This window comes from Arabidopsis lyrata (genome assembly GCF_000004255.2).
Source record: "Arabidopsis lyrata subsp. lyrata unplaced genomic scaffold ARALYscaffold_6, whole genome shotgun sequence".
Classification (NCBI taxonomy): domain Eukaryota; kingdom Viridiplantae; phylum Streptophyta; class Magnoliopsida; order Brassicales; family Brassicaceae; genus Arabidopsis; species Arabidopsis lyrata.
In genome coordinates, this window is record NW_003302550.1 from 6267748 (window position 1) to 6286357 (window position 18610).

The window sequence follows — 18610 nt, forward strand, 5'->3', positions numbered from 1 at the left end:
TAATATATGTAACGGCCTTTGACTTGCGTAGGTACATGTAAATTGACCGACCATATATCCTTGCCATTATTTTTTTGAAAATTTCAATTCTTCACCTAAGAGTTTCTATTAATTATGTAAAGAGCCCTTAAGTATTGAAAAGTCACGGATATGACCACAAATTTCTATAATAATCCATTTTGTGTTACAAAGTTGAATATGAAATTAACCACCAACGAAAGAATTTCTTTAATTTTAGTGTTGATGGAAGAGTATAGTGTAATGTTTTAAAACAATACAAGATGAATCATCATTAAGATTTGTATAATGTTTATGAAATTGGGTGGGTTAGAGTAATAAGAAAAATATGAGCTTCAATTGTGAGATAAAAGTAAAAAATGTTTTTTTTTTTTTTGGAAAAAATGAAACCTTGGCTCTTTGATTCTCTTCTTCGTCTTCTTGGACAAGTTAAAAAACACACAATCTCTGTGAACTGTGAATGTGATCGACTCCTCTCGTTTCAATTTCTGGTAAGGTTCTTCTTCAGAGTTGTTGTTTCCTCTTATCTCTTAGAAAGTCTTTTACTTGCAACAGATTCATGAACAGAGCCTCTCTGTATCGTCGTCTCTCTAATGTTTCGCTGCTCAAATTTCTCAGTGTTTCGCTTTCTTCGTTTTAGAGTTTCATTTGATCAGAACTTGGTTATATTCACTCGCATTTGGCTTCTCAGCTGAAATCTAGCCTTAGCTCAACTTCCTGAAGCAGCCGAGCTCTCTCTCTGCTGTGTTCTTGCTTGTGAGTACCTTTTTTGCATTCCTCTGTTACATTTTTATGCATGTGATCCTTCATTCTCTTGTGACTTTTTTATTTCTCAGACCTGATGAGTGAACTCGCATTAAAGTTTGATACTTTTTATGGTTATTGCACATTATCCATGGCTTTACATCGTTTTTGGTCTTAGCATTCGTTTTTGTTGGTTAAGAATTAGAATGAATGCTGAAACATTCTCTAGCTATTAGCTTGCTGTGAGGAAAAGATCTCGATTTAGAAAGCAACTAATCTCTTTCTCGAGATTGAAATTGCATTCATCTAAAGTTGACACTGATATTGGCAGGTTTGTTGTTTGAGGACAGTGTTAAATACATCAACTTTACCGCAGAAATGGTAATGTCACACCTTTCTTATCTCTCAGATAGTTGAAATTCTGGAAATGAGAATGGCAAAGAGTTCGTTTTTTCTTTGCTTAGGTGGAACATTCTGGTGGTGATGGTGATGATGTGAATTGGAATACAGATGATGATGAACATGAGATCGATAACTTCCAATTTTCTCCATCTTCTTCTCCTGTACATTTTATGACTGAAACCTCATATGGACCTGCTGAGGTAATTAGTGTTTACTGAATTTTAAAGATATACAATTCTAACTTGTTTCACGCTGCAGCAAGAATAATGTGGTTTTTGTTTCTGTGTATAACATTAGACAACCTCGCCAAACTTTATTCAAAAGGGAATCTCTGATGAGGCGGTTGCTAGTTTTATTGAGATGGGATTTTCAAGTGAAATGATAGCTAGAGCAATTGAAGAAACCGGTGGTGAGGCTATTTTCTGATTGTGTGGTATCTGAGATATGCATTTCTTAATTCTTTCAATCAATGAACTGTTTATAATTTGCAGGAGCAAATTCGGAACCTAGGATGATTCTTGAAACTCTCTTTAACTATTCGGTGAAGATTTCTATGGCTGAATTTGTTATGTTACTTTAGATATTCTATTTTTTGTCTTGTGGTTAACATCTCATGACAGTCCATTCTCTGTATCTTTGTGAAGGCAAGCACCGAAGCTAGTTCTTCGAAATCTAAAGTTATCGATCATTTCATTGGGATGGGGTTTCCTGAGGAAAATGTGATAAAAGCTATACAAGAATACGGTAATTACTAATTAGTGACATATCTCTTTGCTCTTTTTCTCTAGGAATTGGGAACTTTAATGAGGTTTTCTGAACTTTCAGGAGATGAAAATATTGATGATATCATGAATGCACTTTTAACTTATGCGGTAAGTAAACATTAGAGTTAGGTTGTATATTTATATTAGAATTTAGTAGTTCGTGTAATAAAGTGTTGTTACTGTTTTCTAGGAGGTTGACAGACTAGGTGAAACAAAGGACGTGAACATCAACACTACTGATGATGATGATAATCTCTATTCCTTATCATCAGATGATGACGAGGTATATAAATTGTTTTTTCCAAGTTTTAGACCTTTGCTAACATTTTCTACAGATTCTTTTACTTCTAATGCATTGCCCATGTCTTACATTTTAAGAAGTAGGTTGTATTCTTATTTGTTTTGAAAATGACAGGATGAACTAAACAACTCCTCCCAAGAAGATAGTATCTTGCAAGCGTTGATCAAAATGGACTATTCGAGGGAAGAGGCTGCCATAGCTATAGAGAGATGTGGTAAGACGTTTACATGAAGATAATATATCTCTTATCTTTCTGTTTAAGTCTGCAAGAAGTTTACATGTATTCGTCTCTCATAGATCCAATTACCGTCCTTGCAAGTATTCATTTTTCTTCTCAAACTTTTCAGGAGAAGATGCAAGTGTGGAAGAGGTGGTAGACTTCATTTGTGCTGCTCAGATGGCACGGCAGTTCGATGAGTTTTTTGCAGAACCTGATAAAAAAGAGGTAATAAGAGTTTAAGTCTTTTGTAGAAACTAAGACACCATCAAGTTATTATTGAATTATCCTTCTGCAATTCTGGTTGGTTTGATGAGACGGCTCCGGTTGTCTGCCTTAAAATTGTGATATTGATTAACTTCGTCCTATACTTGGATTAATTAATCGATGATAATTAGTTTTTTTGCTCTTATGTTTGAAGGATTTAGTCTATCCAGACCTCTAGAGTTTTCCTGGAACCTGTGTTGTTAACTTTATTTAGAACTTCAATTTTTGATTTCTTTATCCCTGCATAAGATCATTGTTCTGTGGCAGATGCATTAATTGAATTGTTGTTGCTCTTAACTATAGCTTTCAAATTACATGAGCTCTTTGGATTGTGAATTTTTGATCTTTGCCATCTTTTTACCTCGGACAGTCTGATTGATGATGGATGATATATATGTGTAACTCTGGATTTCCTTGGTCTTAGCTTTTCTTGACCTAAGCTGTTTTTGATTGGATTAGAGATTCTTTGGTTTAAGATTGCACTTTGATTTCTTGTTGTAGTTCTACTCCATGTTTCACTGTTCTATTTCTAAATCATCTTTGCATTTTTACTATTGCTTCCTCAAGTCTTTTAATGTTTTTTCCTGTGTTGATTGGAATACAGTCTTTCTTCCAGACTATTATATCTATCTTGTCACTTAACATGTAATTACATCAATTTGCTGCTCTTTGTACGTGGTAGACTTCATTTGTGTTGTTACTGTGTGTGGCTAAATAGAAGAACTTACCAAAAACGCACTGAACTTTTCCCTAGATTATGCAGTTTTTGATGCTTGACTCTTTGACTGTGCAGCCTATGAATAATAGCAAAAAGAGGCGAACATACAATGAGCCACCGAGAAGAGAGAGAAAGCCGAACACTGCCATGGCCAATGACCAGCTCATCTATCTACCGAAGGAGATGATTGGGTTTGGTGTCCCTAATAGACCTGGACTTATGATGAACAGAGCAGTCCCAGTTCCGGATATTGCTTGTGGCCCGCCCTTCTTCTACTACGAGAACGTTGCCATGGCACCAAAAGGTGTTTGGGCCACGATCTCCAGCCACTTGTACGACATCCTGCCTGAATTCGTGGATTCAAAGCATTTCTGTGCCGCTGCAAGAAAGAGAGGATATATTCACAACTTGCCAATCCAGAATAGGTTCCAGATTCAGCCTCAACCACACAATACAATCCAAGAAGCCTTACCCTTAACCAAGCGATGGTGGCCTAGTTGGGATGAGAGAACGAAGTTGAATTGTCTGTTGACTTGTATTGCCAGTGCTAAGCTCACAAACAGAATACGTGAGGCTCTTGAGAAATATGATGGGGAGCCACCTCTACAAGTGCAGAAACAAGTCATGTACCAATGCAAAAAATGGAATTTGGTTTGGGTAGGTAAGAACAAGCTTGCCCCGCTGGAGCCAGATGAGATGGAGAAGCTTCTAGGCTTCCCGAGAGACCATACTCGAGGTGGAGGAATCAGCAGAACTGACCGCTACAAGTCTTTAGGCAACTCGTTTCAGGTATATAATTCTATAACTTATAAATCAAGTCAGTTTTGGTTTGAAAGTCTTTTAGGGTTCTAAACATGTGGTTTCATTTGTAGGTTGATACTGTTGCGTATCACTTGTCTGTCCTTAAGCCTTTGTTTCCGAATGGAATAAAGGTTCTGTCACTCTTCACGGGGATTGGTGGTGGAGAAGTTGCACTCCATCGTCTCCAAATTCGGATGAATGTAGTTGTGTCTGTTGAGATTTCAGAAGCGAACAGAAACATATTGAGAAGCTTTTGGGAGCAGACGAATCAAAAGGGTATCCTGAGAGAGTTTAAAGATGTTGAAAAGCTAGACGACAATACGATTGAGCAGCTTATGGACGAGTACGGAGGATTCGATTTGGTCATTGGAGGAAGTCCGTGTAACAATCTCGCCGGAGGGAATCGCCATAGTCGGGTCGGTCTTGAAGGAGAGCACTCCTCACTCTTCTTTGATTATTGTCGGATTCTCGAGACAGTTCGTCACAAAGCAAGACAAATGAGGAAATGAGACCCAAGTTGTTCTGTTTTGAAAGGCATTTGTTACATGAATCGATTCTGCATATTCTTTTTGTTACTCTCTCACTCTGTGAGGTATATTTCTGCAAGAATATTTTCAGATTTTACTTAAGCAAGACAAATCCAAGTTTCTTTCTCTCCAAGTAAGTTTCTCTCCAATCAAAGCAAGCCTATTAAACCAAATCGAACCATTTTAAACCGAAGTTATAACATCACTTTGTTTTGTAAATTAAATCGAACCATACTAAACCGAAATTATTTGTTCTTGAGTTCGAGACGACGACAAGAGACAAGCTGTGGTCGTGAAATCGAAACCAGAGCCTTGGACTGTGTCTCTGCTCTGTGATTCACTTGTCCATTTTCGATCTTTGAAGCTGAATCTAGCGATTCCTCTATCTCAAGCTCCGACACTACTGTGCAATAAAGACAGTAGCAGCAGCAGCAACACATGAACTCGTGCAAATCCATTATCCGTGCCTCAATCTCTTCATTTCCATTCGTTCCTCTTCCAAACCCTAATTCCTCTATCACCTTTATCCTCCCAGTTCGCGCCTTTCCTCCTCTCTCCGTCCTCCATCCAAATCCATCATGTACTACACACTCTCTCTCTCTCACTCTTTCATCTAAAGTTTTAAGCTTTTGTTTTGAAATTCGTTATCTGGATTTCGTTTGATTTTAAATTGATGTTGATGATATTTTGCGCCTAACAGGCATTGGAACAGCTCGACGCACATTTCATGGAGTTGCGGCTCTTTCACCGGAAAGCTTAACGGAAGATTCTCCCAAGGATACTGTGAAGGACTTGCTAACAACCAATCGTGGCGACGCGTCAAGCATGATGAAGATGGAGCGGAGGTGTAGCTTAAGCGATGGTGAAGGTGATTGTAGAGGATCTTGGTTTCCTTACGAGGATAGGTTTAGGTGTGCTGAGGTGCATCTTAGTAGCCGTGAGGTGTTGGAGGCGGTGACTCCTCATATGATGGAAGAGAGGACAGATAGGTTCAGGCGTGTGGTGGAGAATCGAAGCTTCTCGGTGTGTCTTGTGGTTGAAGGTCTCTCTGATTTTGGAAACATTTCTGCTGCTTTCCGCTCCGCGGATGCGTTAGGGATTCAATCTGTACATGTTGTTTCCTGTGGCAGTTCCAAAAGGTGCCCCCTTTGAGGTTGGCTTTTTCTGTTTCTTTGTTGGTTCATAGGATTTGGGGTGAAACTAGAGATTCTTGCATTTTCTTGAAAATTTTATGAGTTGGAGTTTAGACAATGTGCGGTGACCTGAGATCATAAGCTGGTGATTGAAGTCTGTAGAAATTTTGATTGCATTTTCCTCCCAAGCCCAAGATTGATCATCAGTTGGCAGTTTTGTGTCTTGGATCATAGGAATAAGTGAGGATTCTTACATTTTCTTAAACATTGAATCTACATGGATTGTGAGTCACTAATTGGCAATAGAGATCTAATAGAAATTTCTATTACATTGTCCTCCTGAGTCCAAGATTGATCATAAGTTGGCATTTCTTTTTCTTAGTTCATATGAGATTGAATGGAGAATTGTTAAGGTTTTATTGAACTATGCAGTGATACAAGAGTCATAGGTAATATCTGAAAAGATTGATCATTAGTTGTCGACTGAAATGTATAAAAGGTTTGATACTTTGATTGCATTGTGTGAATTCATTTACCGTGCTATGTGTGTGAATGTGTATTATGTATGTGTAGGTATAACGGAAATCGCCATGTGAGTATGGGAGCTGAGAAATGGCTGGACATTGAGTTTTGGGACACACCTAAAGAATGTTTCAAAGTTTTGAAGTCTCGGGGTTACAGAATTGCCACAACTCATTTGGGAATGGACACGGTAAACCTCTAAAGATTTGTTTGTATCTTTTTTTGTCATCACCACTATTGATGAAGCAAAATGAATGTATACCCATGACATTTTCTTGGTGGTAATATCTTATAGGTTTCCATTTATGATATGGACTGGTCATGCCCAACAGCAATAGTTGTTGGAAACGAGGGCAGGTAATATCATCTCTCTCAGTTTGAAACTCGTGGGATTCATAGTTTCTTAATGGATTGATGGGGAATATGCAGGGGAATATGTGACGAAGCGTTGGAGTTATCAGATCTGCGTTGCAGTATTCCGATGAATGGAATGGTTGATTCGTTCAATGTCTCAGTGGCTGCAGGGATTCTGATGCACCACGCAGTCTCTGACAGAACCACTCGTCTGGTAAACCGATTGACACAGCTAGACAATCTTTTAAGTTAGCTTTCAGTTCAGATATATGCTTTTATAACATCTTTTATGGGTTTGATTTGAACAGGGAAGTCATGGAGATCTGTCGGAAGCAGAGAAGGAGATATTGATGGCTGAGTTCTCACTTCGTCACAGTAGAAGCTCAATTAGCATTGCTTACGAGTTCGCTAAACGTAAACAACACTCTTCTTCCTTCTAATTTTGAAACAGTTCTCTTATTCTTGCTGTTTTTTTTTCTTTTTTCTGTAAGAGTCCTACGACGCTGGCTTAATGTACAATTCCTCTTTAATTATCAAAGGGTTGTTGACTCAGTGGTGTTGATTCACCATTCGTCTGCATCGACCACAAACCAGCAAAGACTAAGCTATAAAAGAAAAAACCAAACAATATTTGGTTACTCACAACGCTTATGCCAAGTAGTTATGTATGAACTGAACAAACGTCGAAATGCATAGAAACTCTACCATACATCGAACTAATGCTAGAAACAGTCTAAACATGATAACATGGTCATATCATATTTATAAGTTTTTTTATTTCCGTGGCATCAAATAATTGACACAAATTGGAAAGCAAGCCCTAAGATAGATAAACACTTAAGAGTCACAATCCTAATAGAAAAAAAAAGAGCCTAACAAAAAGTAAAAAAAAATAAGTGCTGTATTTCTGTTGTTTATTTTTGGAACACATAATTAATCAATTAACATATCACTGCTTGTAGTCTGTATCCTTTCCTTGTTGCTGCTATCTTCTCCACTTGTTCGTTTCTTAGACTGATGCGACTTCACAAACTCATCGATTTTCGCCTTCAATGCGATGTCCGGTATCAACATATCCGATGTCAAATGTGCTCGGTTAAACGGATCGTGCTGCAGCAAAAGTAAGAGGATCAGATACAAAGCCAAAATCTTCAGAGAGAGAGATGTGACAGATTATCGATGTGTTAGATATGCTTACATTGTCGCTGAGAAGATGACGTTGAATGATGGGTCGATCAACTGTGATTCTTGAGCTTGGAAGAATCACTGGATCTCTCATTAGTGTGTACTGCCAAAAAAGAAAAGAAAAAAAAACAAGAACAAACATTAGTAGTGCATGGTATTAAGACAAGATTAAGGTTTAAATTAGTGTTTCTTTCAACAGATAAAGACCTGAATTGGGTCAAGGAACTCGTCTGGTATGTCGCCAAGTGCAGCTTCAGCATCCAGAGCTTCAGAAGCAGCAGCTTTGGCTTTTGTGCCTAACTCCATAAAATCTTGAATGATTCTTCCCTCTTCACCTATTCTTCTAAGCACATCTGCTCCTGCGTTGAATAGCTGCAAAAACCGGTACTTCTTTAGTTCAGTAGAGACAGATATATTATGATGAAAGAGGATTTGGTATAGGAAGGAGGATTTGACCTGTTCGTTATATGATCGGCCATCACTGGAAATGGCACCAGGGAATATGTTTTCCGTGTCTCCTCTTGCGAGATTAACATATATGCGAACAATCTGCAAAGTTCACGATCATATTCAGTCAATTTTTCTCACATATTTTGATGAGGAAACTTGAGTAATTGTAATCACTACTAACCTGTTTAAGTAACTGTTTTGGACGGAATTCATACTTCTCAGGATCTTTCAAGCTTAACGATTTACGCTGTGGACCCACGAGTTGTAGCAAGAAGTAGTTAAGCATATTGGCAACCCTCTCAACCTAAATAAGTACAAACAAACAAACTCTTCAGTTGGGTAATCATAGGGCAGGTTACCATTTCAGGAATAGGGTCAGGTTACCATCTCAGGTAGTAGAAAAGGGGCAGTGATCTCCTCGGATGTAAATGCAAGCATAGTCACATCTTCATTTGCCAGCTTCATGTCGATTCTAACAATCTGCAAAGAAAACCAAAGTTCTTAATGGCATCGTGAATCAAGTACGAAACAAGATATAAGAAGTGATAATCCAACTAACATTCTCCTGCGAATGGAAGAGTCTTGTTCTCTCCTGTCTCTCTTGAGTTGGTCTCTGCTCCCACTCTGCAGTATTCGACATCTCTGCCTCGATTTGTTTAATCTCGAGAATTTTGTTTAGACTTTCATCCAGAAGATAGATGCTATCATTGACTAAAAAGTTTAAGAAGTTCAAGTACACGCCCTTCTCTTCGTCTTTTGCAATCTGCAACACATCAAATTTGGTAACATTGGAACAAAATAGTTGAAGTTCAAAGTCAGGCAAGATCACTAAGAATTTACCCGTCTCCACGCATTTCGGTGACTAGGCACCTGCCAGAGATACTCTAATAGCTCAGCAATGTTGTGGCGAATATTGAACTTGTCATAGAACTGCATTTGGATAACTAGATTTCAGTTCCATTGAAAGTAAGAACAAATGGCTATTATGGCTTCCAGAGCTAACATATTCTTAAGTACAATGCAATAGAGAGAGAAGCTCATTACTCCAGGAATATTATAGCCACTAAACAAAATCTCTTGCAATCACCTGAGTGTGTGAACCCGTGAACTCAATGTCAACATATAATTTCAGTAAATTCCTGACAAGATACTCGAGTGATAACTGATGCCCCTCAAAGAGAGTAGACGTAGCAGAAGAAGAACTGCTGCAACAAAAAAAAAAAGATTTTAGATTGGTGGACTGCGTTACTGCAGAACTTGTTGCATTAGCAACACAAACTGACAAGGGTTACAGCTTTCTTGTTGCACCTTGAACGAGGCATCCAGCAGTTCAGAACTTCAACCATCTTTGCTCTGAGATATGGGTTTCTAATATATTCAGGACTTGCCATGAACATAATTATGAAGTTCATAAAGTCGTCCTTAAGAAAGAGAAACAAACATCATCAATGCAAGTACAAAAGGAGAATTTCTACAGACAGATGAGATCAAACTAAGCATACCAGCGGCACCCCGTCCAAAGCTTTGGGGATTCTTGAAGCGAATATCAGCAACTCCATTGCATCTTCAACAAAATGCTCAGGCATACAGGAGAATTCCATGGGGCAAGTTGACGGTAGAGGCATCTTAAAGCCACCAGCTAGTCCAACTAACCAAACAACCACTAGGCGATAGAAAGAAAGAGCTCGCTGAATAAAATCTCCATCCTTCAATACAGTATAGAGATAAGGCAGCTATTACTATCATGTTATCGGTCCAGAGGAAAAGCCAAAGATGTTCTCAGAGCAGAGAATATGATTACAAACCCTCAATATTTGGGCCTCATGGCAAAGCTTTTCCTGCGAATACAGCTCTAGTTCTTTTTCCATTCGGGCTATATCAAGTTCCACCTGTGGAGAAGGTGCTTGATCTCTCATGGCTTTTAGTGTTGCAAGATTATCTTCACCTCTCGAGATGTCCTACATCATGCGGAAAAGAGAAAGTAAATAACAATACAATAACAATCTTCTGCAAATTCAGGCATCAAGGACTCTTTCACAGTCAAAACGTGCGACTAAGTTCAAGTTTTTTTCTATAGTCCCTTCTCGTTTTAGCCGACAAACGCCTTGACAAGACAATATGTCAGGAACCAAAATCAAATAAGAACTTTCTGCAAGATTTATCACAAGTCGGTTTTTTCAAAAATCTTCAATATATCCAGGCCGGTAAAACTGTGATGATGATTACCTGAGCAAGATGTTTAAAGTCAGAGAGTGCTTTTAGGAGACCCAAATTGAGGACCCTCGCAGTCATAAAGAAGCATTCACAAATGAAAGTGTATTTAGTTGCTGACTTTGCATTTTGCCCAGAAGCATTACTACTAGAACTTGTGGCTTCTTTGGATTGTAACAAGCGACTTTCGTTCCCGTTTTCTCGCCCAGCACCATATACGTTTGCCATAGCATCTTTGCCAATCCACTCAGAAACTTCTTCGGATGATGCATGGAGAGCAGTCAAGTCGCTGGTGTGGATCATAAATAATATTGCTCATCATGAAATTATGAAAATCCAGTGAGGAAATACAAGTAGAAATCTTGAGGACCATACCTTAATTTTAAGCGATGACCACAGAATGCATATTTTGGATCAATCTTATCCCTTTTAGTTAAATGTGGGTCTAAAAATGGTTCACAGAGCCGGAGCATTACTGCACTGAGGTTAACAAACATGCCTGAGCTAGCACAAGAGACTGCATCAACCTGTCATACAAGATATACAGATTACAGAACGCTGGTTTGAGCAAAAGAGACACATACCAACTTGATGAAACCGAGAGGAGACTAACAATTCATGAATCAAGATTCAAAGCATATATTTATCTTATAAACGGATGATTACCTGTATATGGCCTCTCGCCGCATTTGCATTGATCACCTCTGCAAGAAACTGTAAAACACACTCACGGGTATCGGTACTTTTAAGTAAAATCATCAGTACATCATGCAGCCCGCTGTACAAAATGTTCATGAGATTTTTAATCGTGGAGAAGGATGATAATAAATCTGCGGGACGACGTTCCGATGCTTCAGAGAAACACTGCTGCCTGGTATTCACAAAAACCATAGACATATATTAGCATTTCCATAACAGGTAGAGAATATCCTCCGAGGTGGATCAGGAGAACCCTTATGTTCGCACAATTAATCCTTGTCAAATGTCAATGAACAATCAAGATTCTTCAGTACAGACCAGAAAAAATGCTCAAAATAATAGATTTCATCCCCAATATTCTAACTTAACATAGAGCTTACTAATATTTCTGTTGTTTTTGCCTCCACTGATCATCTAACTATGCTGGATTTATATAATCATGCTTAAAATATGTATACAACCTAACATTGCAATCATATAAGTCAAATATATCTGCTTCCTTCCTTTTTTGATCAAGTCTCTCTACTATGAGCAAAGCTATACAATAATTCTTACAATCCAAACTGTCTCAATAACTAAAGAACCCCAAGACTACATGATTCTCAGCAATAGAAACCTAGAAATAAGTTTCCAACTCACCCAACATCAGGATGACTCTTGAATAGCTTATTATCTGGCAGCGAGCTAATATGGAAGAAAGGGCCAAGAATGCTAGTCAACTCCATTGCTCGGCCGTTCATATAGGCGCCCCGTGGAACCCACCACTGGTGACTAACCAGAGATTTAGCTCCTACTGGTAAGCTAACAAGATACTTAAGTGCCCTCAATGGTGGCTGGAAATCTCCAAGCACTGATACATTTATAACCGTAGACCTCAAATCCTCATACAGCTCCTTTAGAATCGGGTCCAAGCTATCAAAATCTGAGTCTTTGAAGAACTCATCCAAAAACCCCGGAGGAGCCTGAACCCCACTGCTACTAGCTCCAAACATATCCAACGAACCAGAACCAACCTCAGCAAAGATCAACGGCAGAACCGGAGACACATTCCTCTTCTTCAACCTATTATCCAGTCCACCGGTAGGTTTATCCGAGTTCCCAAACATGTCAGGATTCCCCAAGTGAATCCTACAGTAAGAAACAGCAAGCTTCTTCGCCTGTTTAGTCACAATCTCCATCTCCGATCTCAGATTCTTATCCTTCATCGACTGGATTTTCTTCGATTCGTCGTAAGCACGACGGTAGCAACCGATTAAATACGGGAAAGGCGGTTCAGCGTCGGAAAAGTCGCCGGAGAGACGATCTATGAGAACCCTCTCCATCAAATCACGAGAAAGCAAAAGCTCTTTACCTTCGCTGAGAATCTCAGCGGCCGTCATCTCCAAGTAAACAATTCGAGGATCGGAATCAGCTGATTCCGTTAGGGTTACATAAAATATCTTCCGGAGGATAATATCCTCAATTTCAGCCGGCGATCTTTGAGGTTTGCTCGTCGCCATTGATTCTACGAATCAAATCAACACTCGAAACTCGATTTGAGATAAATAGAAGAAAAATAAATTCTTAACGTGTATCAGCGATGAATCAGAAGCGAAAGAGTTGGGACTTATCAATTTAAAGTATAATTAAATATTGAAAAACTAAAATTTACGAAAGATGAGAGAAACCATGGCGAGATTTGGAAGAAATTTCTGGGAGTAGGTTTTTGTTTATGAACTCTTTGGAGTCTCTGAACAAGCTTTGGGAAGTCCTGAACTTGGACAAAAAGTCTATCTATATACGATATATGCAAACGTCGTACTTATTAACGACGTCGTTTAATACTTATGAATAAAATTACTTGCGAGTTCTAAATAATAAAATATAAAAAATTACCAAAGATAAACTCAAATAATTACTTTGAACTTACCATAAGTTGAAGCTTTTGTTTTGCGTAAGCAAACTCAAATGCTAGTAAGGTACATAAATATCATTCCAAGAAAGATTTTTCCAAAAAAAAAGAGTAAAGGTAAACAATTGAGGAGGAACAATGGGAACAAACAATTTGGACCGATAAATATTGGAACTTCTTTTTTATTATTCGAGATGATCATGCGGTCGAATGGACATGAACATCGCCGCGTACTGAAGTAACCGGCGTTCACTGTTACCTTCAATGCTATTCTCCGACACAGGACTCATTGAACCGCCGATGTTTTCACCACGGGTTCTTTTCCTACATCGGCGCCACGCCATCTGAATATTCACGGCTGCCCACGTCCTCCAGTTTGAGGAATAGTATCTTGCGGTCCGCTTGAGCCGCTCGTTTGCGAATTTATAACGGAAATGGTCGGTAATGTACCTAAGATCTTCGCATCCGAGGGAGAATGCCTCGATGTTGTCTAGGCAGACAAATGTTGCTGAGGAAGGGGGAAGACGGTCCAGAAACGGGCGACGTAGGCACCACGAGAGTAGCTCGTCGCCCAAGTAACCCCCTGGTTCGAGTGTACTAGTGGCTATCACGCCTTTGCTTAGGCTCTGGATACGTTTGACTCGCCCACGCATGATGAATATCATTCTCTGTACAGGATCTCCTTCACGAATGATCTGTGAAAATCAACAAAATCGAAGAACCTCAGATTGTACCCTTCAAGTAAATTCTTAAACCGAAACCGAAGCAAAATATTGGAACTTTACGTTTTTAGAAATAATAGGATGAGTACCTTTTCGTCTTTAGAGAAGACACGAGGCTTAGCCCGATCGCAAATGTTGTCGAGGATCAAATCGTCCATGCCCCTAAACAATGGCACCTGAGAAAGATCAAACATTTCGGGGACTTAACACTTATTGCTTTCACAAGTCTTAACCGGATTGCGTGTAACGTTCGTTTCCTAGAACCTTGTTAATGAGATCAAAGCAAAGATATCGTTTGATATCTCTTCGAAGACCCGGAGGCAAATCTTGTACAAGTTCTAGCTCATCTTCTCCACCCAAGGCATTCCATCTCTGACGCTCAAATCGCCTAACCCTCTGTCTTAACCGGGAAGGTAACTGCCTACGTTTCATCCACCACTCCATATCCCTACATCGTATCTGCATTTTCCTTTTTTTCGCCATTACCGCATGCAAAAACACCTTCAAAAGAAGTAAAAGGCTTGTTAAAATCTTCTGATTCCATCAAAACACAATATCATGTAAGGACAGACTTGTTCTAGCATCCCTTACCTGAATGTTTCCGATCAATAGCGTGAAGAGTAATAACCCGCTTAGGACCATAACTATACTGAAAATAACCTCGAGCCAGTTGCTTGTGGGCTCAAGATCATTTGCGAATGTGCTGTAAAACGTGACACCCAATACAAGATCAGTATGTCAATCACAGATTTTTAAAAACACAAGATGTAAAACCTTAAACTCAGAACCAAACAATTACCTGAGAGTCATTAGGCCCCAGAAGATGGGGTAAAGGATCTTAACCGCAAGAGAGTTGCTGGAGATGACTGGAAGTGCCCAACGGTAGATACCATATCGGAATGGTCCATTAGAGTCTAAGCACATAGGCTTATTGACCACACTGGTAAGGTTTCCAGATAAGCATGGATATCCAACTGTGCTTGTCGGTGACACAAATTGGTAACAGACCTCTTCTTTGCAAGCCAGACTCAAATTGCAGCCCCCGGCTCTCATGCATTGCTGTCTTATGCAAGAAGCAACACGCTGTATTGCGAGAACATACCAACATCCTCCAGCGACCTGAAACCACCAGAATTTCCATAAACAAACAAACTTTAATTTCATATCTTAGGATGGAAACCTAATAGTATATACACATGGAATTTGATATCTTGCACAAAGCTGTAGAAGTTGTTTTAGTGTACTACTGTTGCAGCACATTATATTCAGGCAGAAATACAATATCTAGCTTGAGAGGACTTACATGAGAAGCGATGAAATATGCAATGAGATTAAGAGCAAAACCCCACCAAATAGTCCCAAAAATGTAACCAGTGACCTTTTGCATCCTTCTCATCAAGCAGATGCAGTGATAAATCTTGGGGAGGAACTGGAACAAGAATATTAGCAGAAGAATCGTCATTATCAGCTTAACCTTCTCTTCTCTTATCAGTTTCGGCACAACTAACCAAAACACAGCCTGCAAAACAAACAAACACACACAAACTTCACATCTGATCTGCATCTCAAATCAGGATTCATCAACAGGTAAACACTTTCAAATGATTCATGGGGACTTTCTTGATACTAATATGAGGTTTGGGGTTATTTTCATAATATTGGAATAGTTTGAAGGTTGTTCTGAAAAGTCACCTGAGGGACGGGGAGGATGACGATGACATCAAACCAGAAGCCAGTGAGAGAGCGTGCGTAGTGAGACGCGATGGCGCGTGGATCCCAAACGAGCTTGCCACAACCAACGACAAGCGACTCTCTCGAGATGTAAGCCAGTCTGAATTGAAGCCACACGTGCCAAAGATGAACAGCGTCGAGACACGTGCGGAGCACCGTTACCACCGCGGCGAAAGCACCGTCCATGTAAAGACACGCCGGTCCGGTGGTTCGGCCGATAGAAAGCGCGTAGAAGAAGAGCGGATCTACAGCTAAAGCCATCCCTCGAGCTAGAAGCAACGCGCGGTTCCATCTCTGCACGCGCTTGCTCCTGGGATCGAGAACTTCACCGAAAGGGCCTTTGAGACGTCGGAATCGGGTTCGGGCAGGGTTAGGGACGGATGCTTCCTGGATCGGAACTAAGGAAGAGCCGGCGGAGGCACGCCACTCCGGCGCGTGAGCTTGATCGCAGCTAGTTGAATGGAAAGCTGGGACGCCTACTTGTGTGCAGGCGTAACATTCGACGGAGCTTAGCACCGGCGTCTCATCGCTGCCGCTGCTGCTAGAATCTCCACCGTTGATGTGGAGGATACTGTTTTCATCGATTCCAGTCGTTTGTCGACGGAATTTCTCGGAAAACATTCCAATCCACCTGGAAATTTCAAATTGTAAACACTAAATTAGCAATCTATTGCCAAAAAAATTATTCACATTCGTTATACAGTACACAATTTGAAACTCGATTTCGTTCCTAGATTAACGATTTAGCATGCTCAAGCGAGTATAAGGAATTGCATGGTGATTTTGTTTGCTATAGAACAGCTCAAAAAACGACTGAAATTTCCGTGAAAACTGTTTCTCGGGAAAAACAGTCATTCTCGGGTAAAGAGCTTTAAACCTGTGAGTAAACAGCAAAAAAAAATAAAAATAAAAGACATATTTAAAATTCGCGAGTGCTTTAGCGTGAAAGCACCATTAGTGAACGAATACACTTCTAGATATGAAAAAATTTGGGAATTGTATAGAAACCTGAAGATGAAGTTGGGGTGAGAGGGCATGATTGAAACAGAGGAACCACCATGGGAGAGGGAGAGAAGATTTTGCAGGGAGTGATTGGAGAGAGAGAGAGACTTGTATAGAGGCAAAGGCGCAAGAGTTGTGTGTGATACGTACCTCTCGTAAATTCGGTTTAATTGGTAGGGGAGATTCCGGTTCAATAACTAAAACCGAAGATCGATTAAATCTCGGAAACCGAACCGGGATTGACGAGGGGAGATGATGAGCTGTCAAGTCTGAGAGAGGTGGTCTGGTGGCTAAGCAAAACGGCCCACAAATAGACATTGAACAAATTGGATTCCGTACAGATCATGAGGATTGCTACGTTTAGGGGGCCTAAAATGGACCCATCATTTTAATTGTTTATTCTTTACGTTTAATCATTGAAATTTTAGATAACTTTACTTGCTATTTTATTTATAGGACAAATTTCATTGTTCTAAATGTATTATAGAAGGTATTTTTAATGTATGTGTAAGATGATTATTATAGACTTATTGCATATGTACTAGCTAAAAATTGCAGATTTAACGAAAAGAACGAGTAAATACAAATAAAAATAAAATAAAGTGCATGATGAATGGAAAACAATGAAAATAAAACTTAGTAACGATATTGCATGACAAAAAAAAGTAGGGTAACGATATTGCATAATTAATACAATTACAAAATAAAATTCGACGGTAAAATTTTGGTTTTCTTAAGATATAATTAATAGAAATACTTATTCAAGTAAAACATCACAATCACAAGTTTCACATAAATCTTTTTCTTTTTTACGTCGTAATTTAGGTAGTATCATTAATCATTTAATCTACACAAGCATATAGATGTTTTATATTCAGATTTGATATTATTCACTAATTCTGCAAATAATATTTATTCATGATATTGATTTTTTGTCTTTGTCATTAATAATTATTGATAGAATTTGACTTAAATTTTTGATAGTATAGTATGTTTTTTGTCGTCAGTTGATAGTTGATATATGTGCTTTATTACGGATTGAATACATGTGGACGTAAGCCATATTACAACGAGACATACGACGAAGGTCACGAAGCCTAATCTCGTAATTAGGCAGGCAGGCATTTGTTGGTTGCAGTCTGCATATACTCCAGTTAATACAATAATGTTTTTAGCAGCATAACTGTCATTCTTTCAATTTTCAATATTATTTACACTTTTTAAAACAAAAAAAAATACTTACTTAGAGTTGTTTCTTAGAGCATGTTTATTCATGAACCAAAATGAGTATTATTAACAGTTTTTTATTATTGTTTCATGAGTTGAAACCCAAAATGAGTATCAATAGACTCACTCAGGGGCGGACTCACGTTGAGGAAGAGGGGTGCAGTTGCACCGGTTAAAATATAAAATGTTTTGATTATATATAACATTTATTGATCTAAAGTGGTCTAGTGGTAAATACTGCACCCGTTAAATATGAGGTGTAGGGTTCAATTTCTCTTTACAACATTTTTTGCACCGGATAAATATTTTGGCTGGATCCGCCTCTAGACTCACCCCAATGATACTTTTCATCAGATATCAATCCAAAATATATTTTTTTATTATTATTCATAAGATGATATCCACAAAAGAATCATGAGTAAACATGCTCTTAATTTACTACTACTATATAAATATAATTAAATGCGCCTTTGGGTTTTAGAGTACACACGTACCTGACAGTGAAGTTTCCAAAAATTTGACAGTCATACAAATCCATATCATGCATTAATAATAATTCGAGTCACCACCAAATATCAGCGGACCACACATTTGTATCGAACACAATTTTTTTTTTCGGTTGCAGAAAATTCAGGGTTTAAATTTTAAATACGAAAGGAATTATTGGAATAAAGAAATATGAGCACTGAATCATTTTGTTCAAACTCATTCTTATATTGCATAA

At 38.9% G+C, this 18610-nt stretch overlaps 4 protein-coding genes across 6 annotated transcripts; 2 read left to right on the plus strand and 2 right to left on the minus strand.

Moving 5' to 3' along the window:
* Positions 1–439: 439 nt before the first annotated feature.
* LOC9309790 (DNA (cytosine-5)-methyltransferase DRM1) lies at positions 440–4861 on the plus strand. 2 transcript variants are annotated; one of them, XM_021020911.1, is made up of 13 exons: positions 440–509; positions 637–774; positions 1094–1143; positions 1227–1364; positions 1462–1573; positions 1656–1705; positions 1809–1908; positions 1990–2036; positions 2119–2211; positions 2344–2443; positions 2577–2674; positions 3507–4220; positions 4304–4861. In XM_021020911.1, the coding sequence occupies exons 3-13, from the start codon at positions 1141–1143 to the stop codon at positions 4739–4741; spliced, it is 1893 nt and encodes a 630-aa protein (XP_020876570.1). In that variant the 5' UTR covers positions 440–509; positions 637–774; positions 1094–1140; the 3' UTR covers positions 4742–4861. The 2 variants fall into 2 exon arrangements, with proteins under 2 accessions (XP_020876570.1, XP_002871663.2); XM_002871617.2 differs by having other exon boundaries at positions 461–774.
* Positions 4862–5014: 153 nt separating this feature from the next.
* LOC9307733 (tRNA (guanosine(18)-2'-O)-methyltransferase) lies at positions 5015–7320 on the plus strand. The gene is made up of 6 exons (XM_002871618.2): positions 5015–5339; positions 5460–5898; positions 6466–6604; positions 6710–6771; positions 6844–6982; positions 7077–7320. Exons 1-6 carry the CDS (start codon positions 5198–5200, stop codon positions 7206–7208), a joined length of 1053 nt encoding a protein of 350 aa, XP_002871664.1. The 5' UTR covers positions 5015–5197; the 3' UTR covers positions 7209–7320.
* A 196-nt stretch (positions 7321–7516) lies between these two features.
* On the minus strand, positions 7517–13150 carry LOC9307734 (probable ubiquitin conjugation factor E4). Of its 2 annotated transcripts, none has more exons than XM_021020906.1 (16): positions 11953–13150; positions 11281–11485; positions 10990–11141; positions 10630–10903; positions 10209–10361; positions 9906–10109; positions 9712–9824; positions 9491–9608; positions 9244–9333; positions 8963–9166; positions 8788–8883; positions 8585–8707; positions 8410–8502; positions 8161–8325; positions 7967–8056; positions 7517–7878 (listed from the first exon to the last, which is right to left on the minus strand). In XM_021020906.1, the coding sequence occupies exons 1-16, from the start codon at positions 12810–12812 to the stop codon at positions 7702–7704; spliced, it is 3117 nt and encodes a 1038-aa protein (XP_020876565.1). In that variant the 5' UTR covers positions 12813–13150; the 3' UTR covers positions 7517–7701. The 2 variants fall into 2 exon arrangements, with proteins under 2 accessions (XP_020876565.1, XP_020876566.1); XM_021020907.1 differs by having other exon boundaries at positions 9491–9605; positions 11953–13063.
* A 111-nt stretch (positions 13151–13261) lies between these two features.
* Positions 13262–16812, minus strand: LOC9309791 (cyclic nucleotide-gated ion channel 2). Its single transcript, XM_021020910.1, has 8 exons — positions 16666–16812; positions 15619–16288; positions 15230–15445; positions 14726–15045; positions 14518–14629; positions 14191–14427; positions 14016–14102; positions 13262–13899 (listed from the first exon to the last, which is right to left on the minus strand). Exons 1-8 carry the CDS (start codon positions 16692–16694, stop codon positions 13390–13392), a joined length of 2181 nt encoding a protein of 726 aa, XP_020876569.1. The 5' UTR covers positions 16695–16812; the 3' UTR covers positions 13262–13389.
* Between the last annotated feature and the right edge of the window lie 1798 nt (positions 16813–18610).